General features: G+C 38.3%; 1 protein-coding gene across 1 annotated transcript in view; it reads left to right on the forward strand.

The window, feature by feature from the left end:
• The first annotated feature begins 286 nt into the window (after positions 1-286).
• Positions 287-21985, forward strand: part of DHX15 (DEAH-box helicase 15) — a 57868-nt gene continuing 36169 nt past the window's right edge. Inside the window, exons 1-3 of the mRNA XM_035005209.1 lie at positions 287-535; positions 6701-7136; positions 11528-11721. Coding sequence (XP_034861100.1) covers positions 465-535; positions 6701-7136; positions 11528-11721 — 701 coding nt within the window. The 5' untranslated portion in view covers positions 287-464. The remainder of the gene's footprint in view (positions 536-6700; positions 7137-11527; positions 11722-21985) is intronic.

Raw genomic sequence — 21985 nt, forward strand, 5'->3', positions numbered from 1 at the left:
TAATAAAGATGGGTAGACTTTCTTCTCTCTCAATTTTCTTTTCTTCCTTTCTTCTTCCTTTTTAGTCAAAGGGGCAGGCAGGCCATAGAAGATTACCCCTCCGAGCACCCGCACAGAAAGCACAGAGAGCATGCAGGAGGGACGAGGGCGGCGAGACGGAAGGAGGGCGGGCCAACGAGGTGGCGGGCGGGCGGGGCTGGAGTTCCCGCCTCCAGTGCGTGCGCGCGCTCCACGCACGCATGCACGCACGGCACGCACAGCACGCTGCGGAAGCGCGCTCGCAGGCCCAGCCCTCGTCGCCGCCGCCATTTTAGCTCCTGGTTCCGGCCGCACGGTGTAGGCTGTTGTAGCGGGAGGGGTGGGGGTCCTCCAGAGTTAAGTAGCTGCCCTCGACTGTACCGATACAGCCGCCGGCTTCTTTTTTTTCTTCTTCCTTCATAACCGCCCGCTCGCAGAGACCGAAGATGTCCAAGCGGCACCGGTTGGACTTGGGGGAGGATTACCCCTCCGGCAAGAAGCGTGCGGGGACCGATGGGTAAGCCAGGCCGGGGGCGCGAGGCAGCGGCTCGGGCTTTGTTGGGGTCCTGGAGGAGAGCGGGCCAGGATCGGCCTAGCCACGTCGGCCCTGGAGCCCGACCCTTTGTTTCCCTGTGGGCTCCGCTCACCAGTGGCGGGTCGGGGAAAGCGGCGCCACTCCCGGTGTTTGGCTGGGCAAGGGCGCGGGGAGATGGGTGGCGCGGCCGCCGCCCGGCCCAATCGGGAGGGTGGAGAGGCCTGCGTGGCCACGAGGGCGCCTCCGAGCCGAGCCAAGCCAAGCCGGAGTCACTTCGAGGGGAGCAGGCGGGAGGGAGCCGCGGACCTCGTGGCCTGGGTTCCCCGGTGAGGTCTGGAGCCGGGGGGAGAAGGTGGGGGAGGGCGCGGCGGGAGTATTGGCTTCCAAGGGCACCAGGTAGTCTTCAGGCAGAGCGACCGCGGAGAGGGCCTTGGGGGACGGCTGGGTGCCCCGCAAGGAGAAAGGCGGAGAGCAGAAAGTGAGGAAAGCGCGTGGATTCCTGTGTAGGTTGGGATGGGGGTGGCGGGAGTTGAGTGAGGCGTGCAGACGAGTTCTCGGGGGAAGGGAGAGTAAAGTAGAGGGCCTGCTGGGAGAAAGGAAAACGTGGAGTATACCTGATGGGCTGGAGGGCTGGTAGTTCGGAGCCGCTGCATTTGTAGTTTGGCGGGAGAGCTTGTGCCTCAGTCCATTCAAACACTTCAAAGTAGATACGAGGCAAACTTCCGCTCTCTGCCTACGCTCCCGCCATCTCCTCTATTTCCTGCTTTGGCTAAAATAGTTATTGGGCAGTCCTGGGGTGGGAATTAGAAGGCATTCCCCCCCCCCCCCCAGAGTTCTTGTTTTATGTCCCCCCTCTTTCATAAGTAGCTTTGGAAACACGCAGACACTTTTCAAAAATGTTTTCAGTATTTTTGGCAAAATGTCGCCCGTGGGGAGGTTGTTTGGGAGTTGAAATAGACTCGTGGTGTTTCAGATTGCTTTCCCTTAGCATTTCCTGAAAGCTACAGAGGAATTTAACAGTTGATTTAGCAATTTCATCAAAATCACTTCTTGTCTATTGTGTGTTTTCATTCCTGAAGTTCAGAGATTTATTTGGGTAATTCAGGCTAGAAAACAGAAGTATGCATATCCAAATACTTTTCATAATTTTATTTTGTGTGTATAAGGAATGGAAGGAATCACTGTGTCGAGTTATCTATGTAAGTTCTGTGGATTTTTGTTTGCCCAAAGTCCTTCATTTCCCTTGGTTTCCAGGTATCTGTTTAGTGTCTGTGGAGTATGAGCCCGGGTAGGGTGTATTGAATGTGGAAAGCAGAATATGTAACATTTTAATCTTGTAGAATTTTTAGTTTACAATGTTAGACATTAGTTTTCTTTCTCTTTAGGATATTCTCCACCCCGCCCCCAGCAAAACTTTAGCACTTTCAGTTAAAGACTCCTTAGAGCTGAAGAGTTCTCTATCATCAGCTCCACTCAAGGGATAACAAATGGAGATGCAGAGTTGTTAAGGTGGCTTGTGCAACCTTACACAGTTTACAGCTGGATCTAGAACCTTGATCTTTCATTCTCACTCTTAGTCTCTTGCTTTTTTCCATTACAACGCAGAATATGGCTGTAGTTAAGTCAATGCAGGCTATTTTAATGACATTTGTAATGGGTTGGTAAAGTAGGGAACACTTGGTTCTTGGTTCCTGTGAGGTAAAAATAAATTGGCATGTCATCTGCCTAAGATGCAACTGATGTCTCGCAAGAGTCAAATTGAACAAAAGACACTAGGATGCAATGAATTCATTTATTCATATTTATATGTATGTGCACCATTAAATGCTTTGGGATTAGTGGCCCCATGACAGACATATATATGGGGTTGCTCCCTTTCTCTTGCAAAACAGATAGCCTTAGTAAAAATGTGGATTTTTTTAGGTCTATGATGGTGACCTTATGATTCTCTTGGTATTATATGATACCTACCTGTTGGTAAAGGAGAGTTCATCTTTGGAATAGAGCCCAAGTTCTGAGATAATTCTGGAGAGGTTTGTATACACATTTCTGTATCGCTTCTCATACAACTAATTCTTCAGCAGTGGGTTACAATTGTTAATAGTGTTTGGGTTTTTTTCCCCTCCTCTGTTCGATAATTTCGAAAGTCACACTTGTTGACTGCCATGCAATCTTGAAGTTGGGGTTTTTTTGTTTGTTTTTAAGCTCTGATAGTTATTAACAAGTGGTTTTATCTAAGGGAGAGAAGCTTGCCAGTCCAATGAACTCCATTACTGAGAAAGAAGGTAATTTGGTGGGAGATTTCATTTAGATTCAGGTTCCCAAACAGTATATGGTGTTACTTATTCTTGCTGTATTTTTATTTGGAGGTCAGGTAGAGAAGTTGAAGGTTTCTGTTACATACTGACCGTACTACTTTTTTCATCATACCACAAAATTTGCTTTATAAAATTATTAACAAGCCAACCGAAGTATGGAAAAAACTTTGCGAACATAAGGACACTTTCCATTTTGATGTTTGTTTTGGAGATTACTTCCTGATAAGAGCTTTTCTCCTCAAGTGTGGAAAAGTGAAACAAATACAGCATATGTAGATACATACGTGCTCCCAAAACTATTCTGGGTGCTAGATATGTATAACCACATTTTCACTGCAGTCCTGTGATATAGGTGAGGTTAAGTAACTTGCCCCAGGGAAGACAAGAAATGTCCATACAGAAAAAAATAAAGAAAAGCAAAAAATTTCCCTGAGATCTTCATTCTCATCTTTAACCACTTGATGAACATTGTTTTTAGTCTTTGCATGTTTATTCACAAATATAAACTAATGTTTAGTATCAGTGAGATGTTTCAATATGGGTTGTTTTGTGTTTTGATTTTCATTTACTAAGAAATGTATCATAAACTAGAATAGATATGCATTATCCTTTTCATTGGCTGTATAATATTCCACTCAAAAGGGGTATCATAACTACCCACTTTCCTGTTCTTTGGTGTTTAGGTAGTTTCCCAGTCTTTATTGTTTTACAAGTGAAAGGGATGGAGAACATCCTCATGTATACATATTTGCATACTTATATCCTTTGAAGTTCCTGAAGTGAGATTGCCAGATAAAAAGCAATGCGTATTTAAAATATTCTGATTTTGATAACCAGTTTTTACATCTTCATTAGCAGTACTGTAGTACCTGTTACTCCATGTAGAATTTTAACATGGTATTATAAATTAAACAAACAAACAAAAAAACACTTCAGTGATAAGCAATATTTATCAGGCATTTACACTGTTCCAGGCACAACTTTAAGCACATTACATGTATTAACTCATTTAATTCTTGAAATACTGCACAAGATCTATGAAGAGCCACATTTTATAGACGAGGAAAGAAATAACTGTGGTCATATAGTTAGCTTAAGTGCTGAGCCAGGATTGAGCTGAGACAGTTAAGAAACATGTGCTTAACAACTGTGTCATAATTGTGTCTACCTACCAGGATTGTGGCTGTGTGATCAATAAAGCACTGCTTTTTACTCAGTGTTTTTAACAGTAAAACTCCTGTCTAATGAAAGTGCCTGTTTAAAAACAGAAAACAGGCGGGGTTGCCCGGGTGGTTCAGTGGGTTAAGCCCCTGAGTCTTGATTTTTGGCTCAGGTGATGATGTCAGGGTTGTGGGATCCAGTCCCGAGTTGGGGTCTGCGCTCAGCCAGAGTCTGCTTGTCCCTCTGTCTGTCTCTCTCTTAAATAAACTAAAAAAAAAAAAAAGAAAAGAAAACATATACATGGTAGTCTACACATTATTTATGAAGTAATGAGTTTGAGAGATCCCTCAGCTGTTTTTTTATCCTCCCTCCCCTATTGAAAGTAGATAGTTTGAATCTTGGGCAACATTTCAAGATGATTGGATTTGCTTTCTGCATCCTTCCTGTTGCCTTATTTTAATCTCAGACTATTTTATTAATACTTGTCTCTTTGCAGATAGTAAATTGAGGCTTATACCCAGCTGTGATCTCAGTGCTCCTTTTTTTTACTCTTTTTGCCCCGTTTTTTTGGTCGGCAGTTAAATTTTTGTGTCCTTAGAATGTATTTTATGCTCCCTATGCTGTAGTTGTTTTTGGTAATGAAGTTTCTGGTGAAGTAGGCCCTTGAAAAACATCTTTGTATAGATATTACTGTAACAAAGCAAGGTGTTATGATTTACTTTGTCGATCACTCTCCATCCCCCATATTTTATAACTCTGGAAAGGTTAGGTTCATATATGTTAAGTGCCTGGTGCTAGGAGTATAGAAGTTCATTAAACTTCTATTTTTGTCCTGTTGTCTCTTGGTGATCATATAATGATCTTCTGTCCCACCCCACTCCTAGAGTACTAGAAATATGAATCCTTTGCATTTAGACCAGATGTTCTTTAAGGGTTCTTTTATGTTCTGTGACCTTTAAGATGCATGGTCTTTGAACCATTCATGGCTACAGTGCTTCTCACTTTGCTGGGCACATTTCCGTATACCCTGTTAGAAACTTTCTCGTTCATTTTTGGGGCAATATAAATAATTAATGAGCCCCTTAGACCAGAGGCAGAATGAGAAAAGCAAAGAAAAGATGGTTGATGGCATATTTCAAAGATAGGCCAGGAAGCTGTGAGTTCTGGGACTTGATTTTTTATGTTTATTAGGTTATCCTTTGGGTTTTTTTTCCCTTTGACTTTCTCGTGCGAGATAGGATGAAAGGCTTCAATCCTAGCTTGTGTGTCCTGTGATTCTGTAGAAGGTGAACAGTGGGATTGGAGAAAGGAGGATCACTTTTCATATATGTATTTTATATTTATACGAAAAGTATGTATGTTGTTATATGAAAGTATATATATGAAAGGTGTGTGTATGTGTTTATACACATGATAAAGCTTTTCTTTAAATTCCTATGGAATACAATTATATTTTAGGAAGGACAAAATAAAATGCAATTGGTCTGCTTACCATTTCTATAATTGGAACCATCCTAACTCCTGCTGGCTCTAGAATTTTAGCTGTATTCTACCAAGGGTTTTCTGTTGTCCTGCTGGTGTGCTATTATAGAGAATGAATGGTCTTTCCTACTCGCTACTGATAATTGGTACATGGGAAATTGGTATGTCTTTTGTGTCTTATAGATAAGGAATAACGACATGTTTAGTGGCTTGTCTTACAGCTTTATGTTGCCTCACTATTTCAAGTCTGGGTCCAGATACCTTGTGGCAAGTTTGCTATAGGATTTGGTCTGAAGTAAACTGGATTAGTAGAATAAATAAGCAGAGATTATTTAAAAATTATTATTGTTTTGGGAATCATGTCTGGTAACTGGAAGTAGATACTAAAATTGAGTACTTAAAAGTTGACCTAGATTTAATATAGTGGCCATCTGCATTATTTTAACATTCTAAAACAACTGACTGTTGTTCAGTGGAGCTTGTTTTTAATGGTTATGTTTCACTTGATGGATGTCCAAAGTATACATAGGTTTACACAGTTTTGCAGTTGCTCTTAAGGATGTTGTGCAGATGAAAACAAAAGAATGAAGATGTTTTTAATTTTAGTTTTTTAATAGGACAAATATATGCTTATTAAACAAAATTGGGAAAGTGTTGTAGAGTGTAACTTGAAAGCAAACTCACGTACAGTCTTTTAATTCGTGTTTATATTATCGTTAGCGAAATAGAATTGTCTTTGTGTCCAGAAGCAGTTTTGAATTTTGAACATACCTTTTCATGTAACTAAAAAGAGAGTCTGGGGAAAATTGTGATGGCATCCTCTTTTTGCTTTATTTACTCCTACCTTTTCCCCACCTTGCCCTCAGTCTTTAACTTCTCCTGTCTAAGTAGGAAGGGATTTTACTTTACTCAATCTAGTCTGAGTTCTCAGACTTGTGTTCTCTCAGCTGGTGGTTAAAGGTGTGGAAAGAGACTGCCCCTTAACAGAATTTGAGGTCTCATCAAAGAGGGAAAGATATTTATGGGTGAGGCATGGAGAATTCTTGATTATAAGGTCTTTTTCATTATTGAGTTTTTCATTGGTTTATTCATTTGGCTGTTGGACGTTTCATTCTTTGTGACTATAACACTGCCAAGAACATTTTGCGTAAAATTCAGAATCTGAATTCTAAATTTTTATTTTTAGGAAGGATCGAGATCGTGACCGGGATCGTGAAGATCGGTCTAAAGATCGAGACCGAGAACGTGATAGAGGAGATAGAGAGCGGGAGAGGGAGAAAGAAAAGGAGAAGGAATTGCGAGCTTCGACTAATGCTATGCTTATCAGTGCTGGATTACCACCTTTAAAAGCTTCCCATTCAGCTCACTCAACCCACTCTGCACATTCAACACATTCGACACATTCTGCTCATTCAACACACACCGGCCATGCAGGACACACATCACTTCCACAGTGCATTAATCCATTTACCAACCTACCCCATACTCCTCGATACTATGATATTCTAAAGAAACGGCTTCAGCTCCCTGTTTGGGAATACAAGGATAGGTTTACAGACATTCTGGTTAGACATCAGTCCTTTGTACTGGTTGGTGAGACTGGGTCTGGTAAAACAACACAGGTGAGTTACTATTGTTTACCTTGGTACCTACTGTATTAATGTTCATGTTTACTAAATGTTGCTTATTTGATCCCAGTAGTCCTTCACCTTGTCTTCCTGGTAGAAACATCCCGAAGAATAGCTGCTTAGACGCTTATCACTTTTTAGTGACACACAGAGTGGGCATCTTGTAGGGAGTGCCTATTTTCTTGAGTCTAGGGGAAAGTAGCAGTGCTGTTTTGTTAACTTTAAGTATGGCAGAATGATGCTTTCTGGCCACTTTGACTCTGGGGTGGTACAAATTTGGAGGTACAGATTTTGTTTTCCATTGCTTGAGTGTAGAGATTTGAACCACTGGGGCAGTTTTGTTTTTGTTATTCTTGTTTGTTTGTTTGTTTGTTTTGAACCATGTGACTATTACCCTTTTTTTTAAAAATGGAAGAGCTGAATGAAGTCTCTTTGCCCGTGACCTCCACATCCATCTAGTTAAACAGCCCCAGAGACACATCGCAGTAAGCACTAGTGTCTTGTTAGTAATAAATCTAGGATATTTTTCAAAAATGGATGAACCATTGTTTACTGGGCCCATCTTACAGACCTCTAGGCTGCTTCTAATGGTGGTTTTTCATGAGCAAGTAGATCCAATAGAGTATACGACGGAATTTGAATTTTTATGAATCTGATATGTGAAAAATGGTATTTTGGTGTAATTTTTAATTTGCATTTCCTGTTACCAGTGAGGTGTTAACCATATTTTCGTATGTTTGAGCCTGACCACCAGTTAAGAATTTCTAAGAGATTACAAAAGTAGTATAGTCCCTGGCCATTGTAGAAAATCTGGAAAATCCAGGAAGTGTTGAAATGAATTTAATAACTCCTCTTACCATGTAGAGGTCATTATTATTATATTGTGTTTCTTCCTGGCTTGTTTTCCATGTTTATGTTCCTGTGATACATGTTTATAATTGAGCATACTGCATATACAAGTTACCATTTTTTTTTTAAGTTACGTATGCCACAAACCTATCAATTTGGGTATATCATGGAGATATTTTGAAGGCTACGATGGCAGCCGGAATAGAAAGCTTTTAAAGACTGAGCATTAGTGAATATGGTTGTTCTTTTTAAGTGAAAAAAACTTAGTGTTGATGTTAGGAACTGAAACTGATAGGTTTATTTTTATCACCGTGTGGAAATTTAAATAATGTATGAAAAGATATAATTTTAAACTTATTTTAAAGATTTAGTATTTTAAAGAATTATTTCAGCTGGTTTATCTGCTTTGTGTAGTATTTAATTAGCAACTGGATAAAGCTAGGTGCTGTGTCCTTTGTATGTATTTGTTTCAGGAACACTACAAGGAAGTTGTTAATCACCATTTTACAATGAGCAAAATGAGCCTTAGATTCATAAGAATCTTAGAGGTTTAGTGGGTTGCCTGTGGTTACATAGATTTAGGTGGGTTCAGTATTTAAAGCCTGTCTCTTTGTTTTATAGCCAAAGTTATAGTTACTTCATTCTGCTATTCTTTGATCTTACCCACGTGGTTAACCTTGTTCCAGAGACGAGTTTCTTTAGTAGCACTTAATTTAGAAGGTCAAGTCAAATTCAAAATGAGAGGTTTGTGATTATTTGGATGAATATTTGTGGTGTTTTTTGTTGTTTGTTTTTGTGTACTTAGGATTGCAGGGCAATTGGGGAGTTCAGAGGGAAGCTGAACAGCTTAAATAGTGAATTTCTTACCCAAATGTTTTTTTGGCATGCTCCTATTAAAATTTTTGCCTCAAAACCATTAAGAGTAAGTCATTTTTGGTTATCTTTTTGTGCCTGTCAGAAAATGAGACCCTCCAAACAAAATCTCAGGTATTGACTCTTTTGACTGAGACTCACAGTAAAAGTCATTTTGCATTGCAACTTGTTATATTCATACTATATCCATATATAAGAAACTAAAGCCAGTTCAGGGTGAACGGAGGACCAGGTTCAGAGAAGAGAAAGCTTTGTATGCTCCGGCCTGCATATAGGGTGTATGAAGAGGGAGATGGGGCAGGTGAGACTGGAACAGCAGGCTGTGCCTCAGTGTATCAGGCGGTAGATCGGGGAGCCGTCAGAGCTTTTTGATAGGGATTTTTACAAAAATGTCCTCTGTGTAGTGAGAATGTTGATGACAGACTACGTAGGAAGTCATAACAAAAATTTGACTGCATATAAGGTAGTAGAATGGAGAATAAACAGTAGATTGGAGTTAGGATGTTAATATTACTGATGGGACATGGGAGGGATTAATAAGTATTGGAGGAAGGTGTGAAATGGTTTTGGTTTTGAACTTGTTGAATTTGGGGTATCAGTAAAATATTCATTTCTCAAGTGGAAATGACCACTAGGTTAGGATGGGAAACATAGTTAGGATTGTCACTGTATTATAGGTAATAGTAGAAGTCAGGAGAATAAGTAAGACCAGTCAGACTAGAGGGCTGAGGATCAGTTTTTAGGGAGGTAGCCTCAAATGGAGGAAGAGAAGAAGCTGAAAGGAAGGAATGATCCCGGGCTTGAATAGGTTAGTACACTGCATATTTCAGTTCCTGCTTCCCTTCTTAATGCTGTTCTTAGAAATGTGAATAGATGCATTGACTGCGCCGTTTTCCAAATATTGTCCGGGAACCCTTGAAGGTTCCTGAAACTCTTTCAGAGAAAGGTCCTGGGATTTTCTTTGTATACTTCCAACAAAACAAAAATAGTGCAACACATTCAAAATTGAAGCCGATAAGAGAATCCAGCAGTCTTCTATTAAGCTAGACATTAGAGATATGCAAAAATGCAAAACAATGTACTCTTACTGCTAATTTTTTCTTTTTCTTTTTTTTGTTTGGAAGATGTAATTATTTTTTCATAGAAAATGTTCCTGTTAGCATAGAATGGGTTTTTATTGTTAGGAATTAATAAATATTCTAAAAGTTTTTCGGTTTTAATTTCCTCATATAATAAGTCTATTAGTTATTTGTGGCATCCTTGGTTATTTTAAGAGTTTAAGAAGTCCTGAGATCAAAAGTTCAAAAACTGCTGAATTAGCCAAAAATGTTTATCTTGCTTTTAAAGTGGGAGTAAGTTGTCCATTTCACTGGAGTGAACTTAAAAAACTTTGAATATTCTTGCCTTGAGAATTCCAAAATAGTTTTAAATAGTTTTAACTGAATGGTAAATGTTTCTTTGACTTTCATTTTGTTTGGTCTTATAAAGTACATTTTGCCTTTGTAAGAGACTTGTTGAAATGAAGATAAATATATAAAACTTTGCTGGAAAACCACTTAAACTTTGGTTTGTGGATTTACAGACCTAGAGAGACCCTTCTCTTTTAGGGTAGTATTTATTTCTGTTCATTTTAAGTCCTTTAAAGATACACATTGTTACATTCTTAGAGAAGCCACATAGTCACCCCTCCCCTTTTAGATATTTATAAGTGAAGACAGTTATCCCCAAATTGCAGAAGTAACCTAACTAAAATGTAGTAATGGTAGGGCAACCAGTGTTCTTAAAAGTGCCTTTGTACAAATCTGGTACTGAAACCCCTGTCACCCACATTTTCTTCAGCATTTGAGTTTGACAGACTTTTGGACGCTTTGATGGAGACCCATCATGACTTTAATGCAGTGGATTCCCATGTAATGTAGTGATTACTTAGATTTTTCCCATGGTTCTTACCCAGGTAAGTGAGTGAAGAGCCATGAAATTAGAGGTTCTATTAGCTTCTGTTGATAATGGAACAAGGAGGAAATGCGCTGTTGTCATGGCAGCCAACCAACTTGTGCTTGTTGGTGTGTTTTCTTGCATCTTTAGGGGGCATTGAATTTGAGATTGACAATTACTGAAATTGACTTTTAAGATGGCACCTAAGGTGTTCTGTTGTGCATACCTTACCTCTCCCGAAGGCAGAAGAATAGGGGTCAGATTCTGCTAGCTTACAAACCAAATTTGAATTGACTTAAAAAGTCATATCTCTGTAACCACAAGGGGTTGTGATCTATTTTCACCTGCATTTTGTAATTCAAATTGTATAAGAATTTAATAATTTCTGAGAAAATGTGTGGAAACTCACATATATTATAAAGTAGAATTTTTCATAAGTTGGGTTTTTTCCAGGGTATTGAGAAATGTTTAAGGATGGAACAGCTGACGCTGTAGAGCGTATCCAGCACAGCCTCAGTGGGCCTAGCCTGCTCAGGAGTCGTATCAGTGTATGACCCCTCCTGGCTTGGAGAGTTCATGATACGCTCTAAGTTTGAGTCTTAATACTTTGTGGTGTGCCTAATTGATTTTTGTTTTGAATTAATTGGAATGCAATAAAATACTACATGTTAAATATACCTGATATGCAGGCAGACTAGAATGAATTTAAATGTGAAATTATTTGACAGATTCCACAGTGGTGTGTGGAGTACATGCGATCATTACCAGGACCCAAGAGAGGAGTTGCCTGTACCCAACCCAGGAGAGTGGCTGCAATGAGTGTGGCTCAGAGAGTTGCTGATGAAATGGATGTAATGTTGGGCCAGGAAGTTGGTTACTCCATTCGATTTGAAGACTGCAGTAGTGCAAAAACCATTCTTAAGTAAGTACTCTCTCTAAAAATGCATACTTTATTTCTCTACTTCTAGTTTTCTGTCACTAGATAGAGGGCTTTGCTGGGGGAGTCTCAAATCATCCAAATTTAAGATCGTCCAGAGAAGACCTTCTTAGACTTATAAGTGACTTTTTAAGATGGATTCTCTTTCTTGCTAGTAATACATATAGCTGTTCAGTAGACAATGAGCTTCAAAGGTCAGATTTTAGTTATTTGGTGCTGTGTCTTAGGTGGAATGTTCTAGCATTTAAATGTGATAGAAAAGTGATACATCTTAGTAAAAGTTATTTTTAGAAAGAATGATGTGTGGGATGGGATAGAAATTATTTGGGGGATAGGGCTTTTAATGTTAATTATATAGCTATTACTGTACATATGTTATGAGCTAAAAGGAGGAATCTTTTGTTGTGTAATATACTCTTGGGAGTCTCCTCAAAGTCCTTTACCTTTTCATTTATGGCTGTGGTGCATGATTGGCTACCACATTGAGCTTCTTTCTAATACTTTCTTTAACCGTCCTAATTTTTTTCATCTTACACTTATATTCTGCGTAAGTTGTGAGACATGTTGCCTGACGGTAATTCTTTTGAAAAATCTTCCCTTTTTATTGCTTCTGTTTATTCTGTATATATATGTGACATTTAAATCATTTTTAAAAAATGATTTCTTTCTCACGATGTCATCTCCCTGAGGTTTTTAAAAGACAATTTTGGAACAAAATGTTACATGGGCAGTGAAATGAGTCATTGATGGCAGAAATACATACAGTCTTATGGGGGAAATAATATATTACAGAAATTTTCAAATGTATGCAGAAGTACAATAGTATAATGAACTCCCACGTGTTTATCATGCATCTTCAACCATGGCCAGTCTTGTTTCATCCATATCCAACCTTTCCCTGTCCCATATAATTTGAAGCAAATCTTAGACATTATATACTTTCATCTCTAAATATTTCAGTGTACGTAGGTCAAAGATACAGTTTCTTATATAGCTGTGGTATTCATAACTTTAAAAATTTCCTTAATCAAAACATCCAATCATGGTTCAAGTTTCATGTCAATTTTTTCTAGTTTCTTTTTTTTTTTTTTTTCTAGTTTCTTTGATAAGTATTATTAGAACTTCAGGTTAAAGAATTCAGTATTATTAATAGCAGCTGGACAATTATTTAAATCAGCTTGTCTGACTTTAAGGCATGTTTTTGGTTTATATCTTAAGCTTCATTGAGTACATCTTTTTAGTTTAGTGATAATCATTATTCACTTGTAACTACGATATAATTGATGACAGAATTACATAAAATCATAACTTAGGATTTCATACTAATTTAAAATGCAGATAATGTCAAAGACTTGAGGGACAGTAAAGGGCAGATTTTACTCATCTTTAGGAGAAATAATTATTTTGACATTTGATTCACTAAGTAGTAAATGTTTCTTGGCAAGCCACAGTTGAGCAGGGAAAATGGAATTTGGAAATTGTGAGAGGAAAGTTACATGTAATACTGGGTCAGAGTGTGTGTGTGTGTGTGTGTGTTAGGAAGTGGTAGGCTTTCAAAAGATGTATGCTTGTGAAAGATTTTGGCTCTGTTAATAGGGAATGACGAGTAACGTATAAATAGTTTCGATAGATCAGAATGAACGTATTTTTGGCATTGTGATGTTTTCTTATGAAATGGTTCCCAGAGGCTATAACTAAACTTTAAACAAAAAATGCGTACTTAATTCTGGACAGGGCAAACTTACTGGGATATCTTCTAGAATCTGAAGAGCTAGAAGCTAACCTAATGTTGTATTTCAGTGATATTAAATCCTATTTAATAGTATGGAACAAATGATAGTTTTGACAGTAGGAATGCTTCACCAAATGGAGTGTTGGTATGAATCCCTAGATGTATTTTATATTAAAGTCATCTATCAGCTCATTTCTTGAGAACTCCAGATGTTAAAAACAGCTAGAACCTTATCTTAAGGAGGATCAGTTACATAGTTAATTGGGTAGGAAGAGTGAATACTTACGACAGCTATCAGTCTCCTCCTTTAGCTATTCTCATACACAGTTGACCTTTGAGCCATAGGGGTTAGAAGCAAACCCCCCTCCCCTGCACAAATCTGTGTCTAACCTGACTTCCCCACAAGTTACCTACTAATAGCCTGCTATTCACTTCACCAGTAACAAACAGTTAACACATATTTTGTATGTTATGTATGTATTATCTACCATATTCTTAGAGTAAGGTATGGGAAAAATCATAAGAAAATAATTTACAGTCCTGTACTGTATTTATTGAAAAAAATCTGTGTATGAGTGGATCTGTGCAGTTCATACCTGTGTTGTTCAGGGGTCAGGTGTGGATATAAAAATGCCTAGGAATCCATTATTTAGCCGGAAAAACAGGCTTCTAATTTTCACCATAGAAGAATGGTAAAGAGGACTAACTTCTGAGGATTCTGCCTGAGGGACTCAATTCAACCATACTCCTCCTGATTTCGTTGTTGACAGTAAACAAATACTTTTTTACTAATTAAATTTGTTTGAGAGTACTTTAGTTAAATTAGTGTATCTTTAAATCATCTCTATTCACATTAAGAGTCCAAAGGTACTTTTTCTGGTGTTTGGGATATATATCCATAAATTCTAGATTCTAGATCTAATATTGTGCTGTTTTCAGATAATTGGATCTAGTATAAATTAGTGCACTTTCTGTTAGGCTAGCCTTAAAAACCTGTCCAGTCCCAGTAGACAAGTAGTTTTCAAGCTGCCACAGGTGTAAATTGTTTTTATATGTCATTTGTTACGATTTTTGCCTGCTCCCATCACTTTTCTGAAGTATTCCTTTTGCAGTATGCTTAATGTTCCATTTTGGCTTGGAAATTATGAACAAACCCCCCCAAAAAACAAGTGAGATAGCTAAAGAAGAGCACACCAGTCTATGCAAGATGTTGCCAAGTTTGTGACTTGTCAGTGAAAAATATCTTAATTCACTTTAAGAAAGAAGAGATGATATACTCTTGGAGTGGATTTTAAGAAGCACTTTGGAGTTGTGACCAATTTTAAGAAATCTGTTCATTTATTTTGAGGGGGCTGATAATTTTTTTTATGGAATAAAACAGTTTGATAGTCTTGAACCCTCAGGCAGATATAATATTTGAAGTTGGTAATTTTGTACGTAATTTAGTTATTTCCTTTTTGTACCCTCTCCCCCAAGCTGCAAAATTCTGAGATATTTTGATATTAAGGGAACCCAGTGATGTACATAAGTAACGGTTAATTAGTCGTACAGTTAATTGAGTGACTTCTTTGTGTTGGACAGTGCTAGCTAGATACAGTACTTACTAAAAAGCAGATCTGGTTCTTGTCCGCATAAAGTAAATACAATTTCATAATGTGATTAGGCTTCTGAAAGAGAATACTGGGGTTTGTATGAAGGCATGATTTGACAATTCAGATTGAAAAGAGAAGATGGAATAAAGGCCTGAGTTGAAAGTAATGGTTTGCCAGGGTAGGCATTGGGGTACAGGGAGCAGAGCTTTCTTGGCAGATGGAACAGCATTTTTTTTTTTTTTTTTTTTTTTAAGATTTTATTTATTAGAGGGGTGCCTGGGTGGCTCAGTTGGTTAAGCGACTGCCTTCGGCTCAGGTCATGATCCTGGAGTGTTGGGATCGAGTCCCTCATTGGGCTCCCTGCTTGGCGGGAAGTCTGCTTCTCCCTCTGATGCTCCCCACCCTCTCATGGGCTCTCTTTCTCTCATTCTCTCTCTCTCAAATTAGAGCGTGCACATGAGCAGGGGGAGGGGCAGAGGGAGAGGGAGAAGCTGACTCCCTGAGCAGGGAGCCCGATGGAGGGCTCGAGCTCAGGACCCTGGGATCATGACCTGAGCCGAAGGCAGACACTTAACCGACTCAGCCACCCAGGCGCCCATGGAACAGCGTTTTTAAAAACTTTCCTGAAGGGGGTAAAAACGGACTTTTTACTTGAGAAGATACTGCAGTTTGTGTATTTTTTAAAGTATCCAAATGATTTGTGTAAGTCAGCATTTCCGTGCCTGATCCCTTGAGATGATACAAGACTGGTTTATGGACAGTAGAGATAATTAAAGATGGGTTTCTTTCTCTTGCCTAGTTGGAGTGTAAATGTAAACTCTTCGGGAAAGAGTTTGCGTCTATATCTGTATACTTGCCTTGTGCATGGAACTTCAAAAAAAAAAAAAACCTGAGATGGAAAAGGCAACAGAGGAGTGTGAAATTTGTCACTACACTGTAGATTGTGGGTGAATCCTCAACATAAATGTGAAAAACGGGTAACTTTTTCATGAAAAGACATTTTTCCTGATTTCTTGGTGGAGAGGGTATGATGATAGGGTGATTTGGTGTATATAATTTGTAATTTGCCTTCTATTCTGAATCATTTGCTTTTTTTTTTTTTAAGATTTTATTTTTATTTATTTATTTGAGAGAGAGAGAGAGAGAGAAACAGCATGAGAGGGGATAGGGTCAGAGGGAGAAGCAGGTTCCCCGCTGAGCCGGGAGCCCGATGTGGGACTCGATCCCAGGACTCCGGGATCATGACCTGAGCCGAAGGCAGTCGCTTAACCAACTGAGCCACCCAGGCGCCCTGAATCTTTTGCTTTTGGGTGTCAGATTCATTTACATATTGGGACCTGTCACAGGCTAAGGAATTAATCTGGGGTAATGTTTATGAAGCAGAAGGTGTTGTAGCTCTTTTCTTCAAGGACGCATGTTTGTTTTTTAAGACCACCTTCCTGAGTTGTTTATCATATATATAGCTTCAGGACAAGCAGCTGGAAAAATCAAGAAAAGTTAAGGACAGGACATAGTTTATATCTATAATCAGGTGATAAGGAGAAACGAACAGAACTTGGGGTCTAAAGGCGTGATAAACCCCTTGTTAAAGCTTAAGGGAGAAAAGTTTTGAACTAACGAGCCAAAGAAGTGCTATTCTACATAATACGAATCAGAAACTACACATTTTTTAATCTCCAAAAGGCAACCTAGACAAGAAGATGAAAGAAAATCTAAAAATATATAGCAAAGACGAGATTCCAGTACGAACACTGCTACAATAAGGAGTTGGCTGGTACAGGACCTTTAAGGTTGACACTGGGGAGGATTTACCAGGCATTGCTGTAGCACGTTCCCATAGCAGATTGTTTGGGGCCTGAGTTAGAAGCACCAACTGCATAAGAACCACTTAAGAGATGCCACAGTGGCTTTCCAATAAGGCAACATTGTTAAAAAGTGTATGAGTTGAGAAGAGAATCAAAAGGAAATACATCCTAAACCACCGACTAAGATTACAGGGCCGGAGTTGTGTCCCAGCTTTGCCACTTATTAGCTGTGATCTTGGCAATGTTAATTAACCTCCCTGTGTTTATTGCTTTTTTAGAAGATAGAGCTGATAATAACTACCTCATATGGTTGTTCTGAGATGAAATACATTTATTTGTGTACAGCCCTTAAAGTAATTCCTATCGCCCAGCAAGTGCTAAGTCAACATTTCTACTTTTGCTGCTGCTGATAGTGGTGGTAGATTTCCAGTTTGAGAAATTATTGGATCTTATTAACCAGTTAACCCAGTTAATTAAAAAGAACAAAAACTTGATAAAGTTCCTTTTAATGCAGCACATGAATTACAGTTTGGGGGTTTTAACTTGAATTAAAACTTGGACATTACTTGTCACTATGAAATGAATGAATGAATCCAAATATTCTTTTAGGGCTGGAGGTAAGCTGTGAAATAGGCCTGGTACTTTAAAGACCATTAATTATATAAACATTAATTATAAAGTAATTTATTGAACATCTGTTGTATAGTAGGCTGTGTTCTAATTCAAGTATAGCACGGATTAGATAAAGGTAGTTTTACTAAATCTTTAGAAAAGGGGTGGTAATAAAGAATAAATGTGGTTATTTACCACTTAAGCATTTCCTGTCAGATTGAAAACTCATCGTCGTCACTTAGTATTAGAATTCTTTGTTTTTTATTCATTCATAAAAGCTAACTTGATTTCCTAAAGGTATGCATATATTACATTTGATCTTTGTGTTTATACTTCACTACTTGGCAAGGGTTTAGTTATTAGGAGGCTCTTTGTTTATAGTGCTTAACATCTTAAAAAATATTAAATCAAATGTATGCATTCATACCAGCTTTCTGTAAATTCTGTTGTGAGGATGACAGGCATTTCCTTCAAAACTTGTGAAAACTTGAGGAATGGGCAGTCTGTTTTGAAAAAGTGATTTTAGTTGCCTTCTGTTAACTTCTTAGCCATTTCTTCGGCTTGATTACATAGCTAACTGAAACATACCACATATATTTTATCTGTTTGCCCAAATAAAGCTGTATGCTTTGAATGCTGATCTCAGAACTATGAGGCTGTCTACACAGGTTATAAGTGGGGTTTGCGGTTTTCTGTTTGCTTTCTTTTTGTCCATTTTTTTGGTATTATAAATGCATTGAAACATGGTAGATTCCAAATTATTCAAAACACTGTGTGGTACCTTTCCATGTGACTGTTCACATCTAGTAGTTTGTTGTTTGTAACCGATACTATGTATAGGTTGTTGTGATTGTAGTAGTAGTATTGTTCGAGTGTATCAAGTTGAACTTGGCCCTATATAAATGTTTGCTTATCCCTTTACAAGTGAAAGGAACATTAAGTATACAAAGGAACTGTGTTAGTGTCACTAGTTCTTCTCTGACTTGGTTGGGGCCTTAAGCTGTGAAGCAATTAAGAACGTAGTTTGATTCAGTCACATGAACTATATAGATGAGCTGAGAAGGGTGGAGGGACTTGCAGATTAACTCAGTGAGCTAGGTTTTAGGGAGAGTAGAAGTTCCTGTGCTCTTGGCTCACAGCTTCATGCTTAATGTTCCAGTAATTTTTCGTGGTACCCTAGGCCAGAAGAAATGACTCAGAATTCCATGTATTTATTGGTTCAGTCATTAAGTATTTATGTCCTAAATTAGCCCTTTAAACAAATACCACACACACACTGGAAGAAAAATATTTTTATTTCATTCTTAAACCACTGTTCTCTTCTAGTGTGGTATCAGTTTTTTAAACTTTGGAGTTGGTTTGGACTTGCCACCTTTACTTACTGTTCTACACTGATATTTGCCTTATATTTGCTTTTTATTAGAGCGACTATCAAAAATTCAGCCTTGCAAAGATGATGTCTTTGAAAGGAATATGCATAATGAAGTTCCTCTGCTAGTAGTGCTGTGGCAGCACATGTTGAGTATGGAAAAACGGCAATATAAATTGTTTTGAATCCTGCGGCAAGAACATAATTATTGTTCTCTGGAAATAGGGTATCATTTAACAAATTGAATCAATTTACCCTAGCAAGTTAATATATCTGTTTATACCCAAAGAAGGAAGTAGTTTACTCTTCTCTTGACTGGATATATAAATAGATGTTAAAGTTCTACAGTAATCTAAACTTGGACTGTGCTAGGGGATTATATATAAGCTGTCCTTTAGGAGATCTTAATATTAAACAACCAAATATCTTTTTTTTTTTTAACTGCTGTGTTCACATGTATCAGGTTTGTAAAGTGGTTTTTTTTTTTTTTTTAACATCATAGAACTATATAAATTGAGAAATACAGTGCTAGCATTGTGGACACTGAAGACTTTAAGTTAGTGATGAATCCAAAAATAGCCAGATCACCTAAAAGGGGTAAATAACTTCATTTTAAACTGACTTATGCTTTATTTTTGTACCTATGCCATATAGAAATAACTGATATTGGAAGAAATTGTTGGAGGAAGGTAATTTGATGACTCTCAGTAGTTACTGAATAAGTATAATAGCATTCTCTGTGAACATGTTTAAAAGTTGGTAATTGACCATTTCATAATGTTGGCATTGTGAAGTATGGGTAGGGTGTGGGTGTTCAGGCTTCACTGTATTTATAGTAGTGAGAAGAGCTGTATTTTATAAAGTCACTAATACTATATATAGTTCTTTTCTTCTGATATAGTTCCTGCTAAGTGCAAGCTGTTTTAGCTTTGTCATTCTTCTGTTTCTTTTACTGTTGTCATTCAAAAAGTATTCCACTGGTTGGTAGGGGCTGCTTTTATTTTTTTTAGAGATTTTATTTTTAAGTAATTTTTACACCCAGGGTGCCTGGGTGGCTCAGTCGTTAAGCGTCTGCCTTTGGCTCAGGTCATGATCCCAGGGTCCTAGGGTCAAGCCCTCATAGGGCTCCCTGCTCGGCGGAAGCCTGCTTCTCCCTCTCCCACTCCCCCTGCTTGTGTCCCTTCTCTCTCTTTGTCTCTCTCTGTCAAATAAATAAATAAAATCTTAAAAAAATAATAATAATTTCCACACCCAACATGGGGTTCAAACTCAGAACCCTGAGATCAAGCGTTGTATGCTCTACCTACTAAGCCAGCCAGGCGCCCCATGTACTGATAGGGGCTTTAAACAAAAATAGGTTATATGGTAGAGGGAAAATATATGTATTTTTTGGTTATGGTCTATTTCAGAAGTCTTGCTCCATTGTAACTTAAAGAATACTACATACTGTTTGTGCAGGCATTTTAATATGCGTAGTTTTTCTTTAATAGAGGCACTCATAGGACTTGATTGGATTGTAGTGAGTTAATCTAACAGTTTTAGTAGTAAATAGTAAAAATTTATACAAACCTTAAACTTTTTTAAAATTTTAATTTAAAACCTGTACATTCATTCATCAGTCTTTTAATGTAGGATGAACACCATTTTCTTGTATATGGGCCCTTTGTTTGGAGTTCACTTAGGCAGTTAAAATGTCTAGATCTTACAGTGGTATTTAAACTTCAGACACTTGGAAAATACATATGTGTTACTTTTCTGGAATTCAAGAGAATTGAATCTTGAATTCTGGAATTCCAGACCCCTTTCACTTTTTTATAGTTACGTCACACATCTGATACTGTGTCTGTGACTCATCTTTTTCGAGCTTTTCTGAAGCATATAACAGGAAACATCTGTACAACTCTCTTTTCTACACTAAGAGCTTACCATTTCATGTCAGATATAATTATGTTGATCCAACTGGTAGGGACAGAAATGTGGCTACCACAGTATGTTGTACAGAGGTAAGGTTATCCCAAGGATTTATTAGGTAAAGGTTAGTTAAGAGCGTAGCGTAGAATTCTATATAGAGTATTCAACAGGTGCCCAACAATTGGTATACTAGGTGCTCTAAATACATTCTTTTAATTTAAACAAAAGCCGCCATATTCTCATTTTACAAATGGCGTATTAGAGAAGTTGATCTTGTTTAAGATCAGATGCCAAGAAGAAGGCACAGACTTGAACCTAGGTTTGTCTTGCAATAGGGGTGTATCCTTAACCACTGTATGTGGTGTTACTCCTCATCTCCATGTAATTCTTTTATGTGTAAGTATTTGTAAAGTGTTGCTAGGTAATTTGGAAAGCAGTAAATCTAATTACTCAGATTAAACAGTGCCAATCATTTATAATAAACTTCGAAGCAGTTACCAAGAATTTCTTTGGGTCATGCTGAGTCAAGTTTTGGATTCTTTAGAAACACAGGTTTTTTGTTTTTTGTTTTTTGTTTTTAAAGATTTTATTTATTTATTTGACAGCTAGAGAAGGAACCCAAGCAGGTGGGAGTGGGAGAGGGAGAAGCAGGCTTCCCCACAGAGCAGGGAGCCCAATGTGGGGCTCGATCCCAGGACCCTGGGATCATGACCTGAGCCAAAGGCAGACGCTTGACGACTGGGCCACTTAGGCGCCCCATAGAAACACAGTTTTGATTTAGCTGCATGTGCAGTTATGCCAGAATAAAGCCTGTACTTTGAAAGGTAACCAGGTCCTAACAGTATTGCAAGAGCACTACCTATCTAGGATTTTCAGAATATATTAACTTAATTGTTATAGCAGGGCTGGTTCAAGATATGGCTGCTGATTTCACTTATATTGTTCTAGAACAGTAAATACAAAGTTGCCTTATTTTTTTAAATGACTATAGTTTGTTTTATTCTATTGATGGGCGCTCGGATTTGCAGTTTTTGCTATTAAAAACACTTGTTGGGGTCCCTGGATGGCTCACTCAGTTGAGTGTCTGCCTTCGGCTTGTGTAGTGTTCTTGGGGTACTGGGATGGAGCCCCACGGAGGGCTCCCTGCTCAGCGGGGAGTCTGCTTCTCACTTCCCCCCCCTTCTCCCCTTCCCCCTGCTTGTGCTTTCTCTCTAATAAATAAATAAAA

The sequence above is a fragment of the Mirounga leonina genome, unplaced genomic scaffold, assembly GCF_011800145.1.
Source record: "Mirounga leonina isolate KUSES-001 unplaced genomic scaffold, KU_Mleo_1.0 Mir_129, whole genome shotgun sequence".
Taxonomy (NCBI): Eukaryota; Metazoa; Chordata; class Mammalia; order Carnivora; family Phocidae; genus Mirounga; species Mirounga leonina.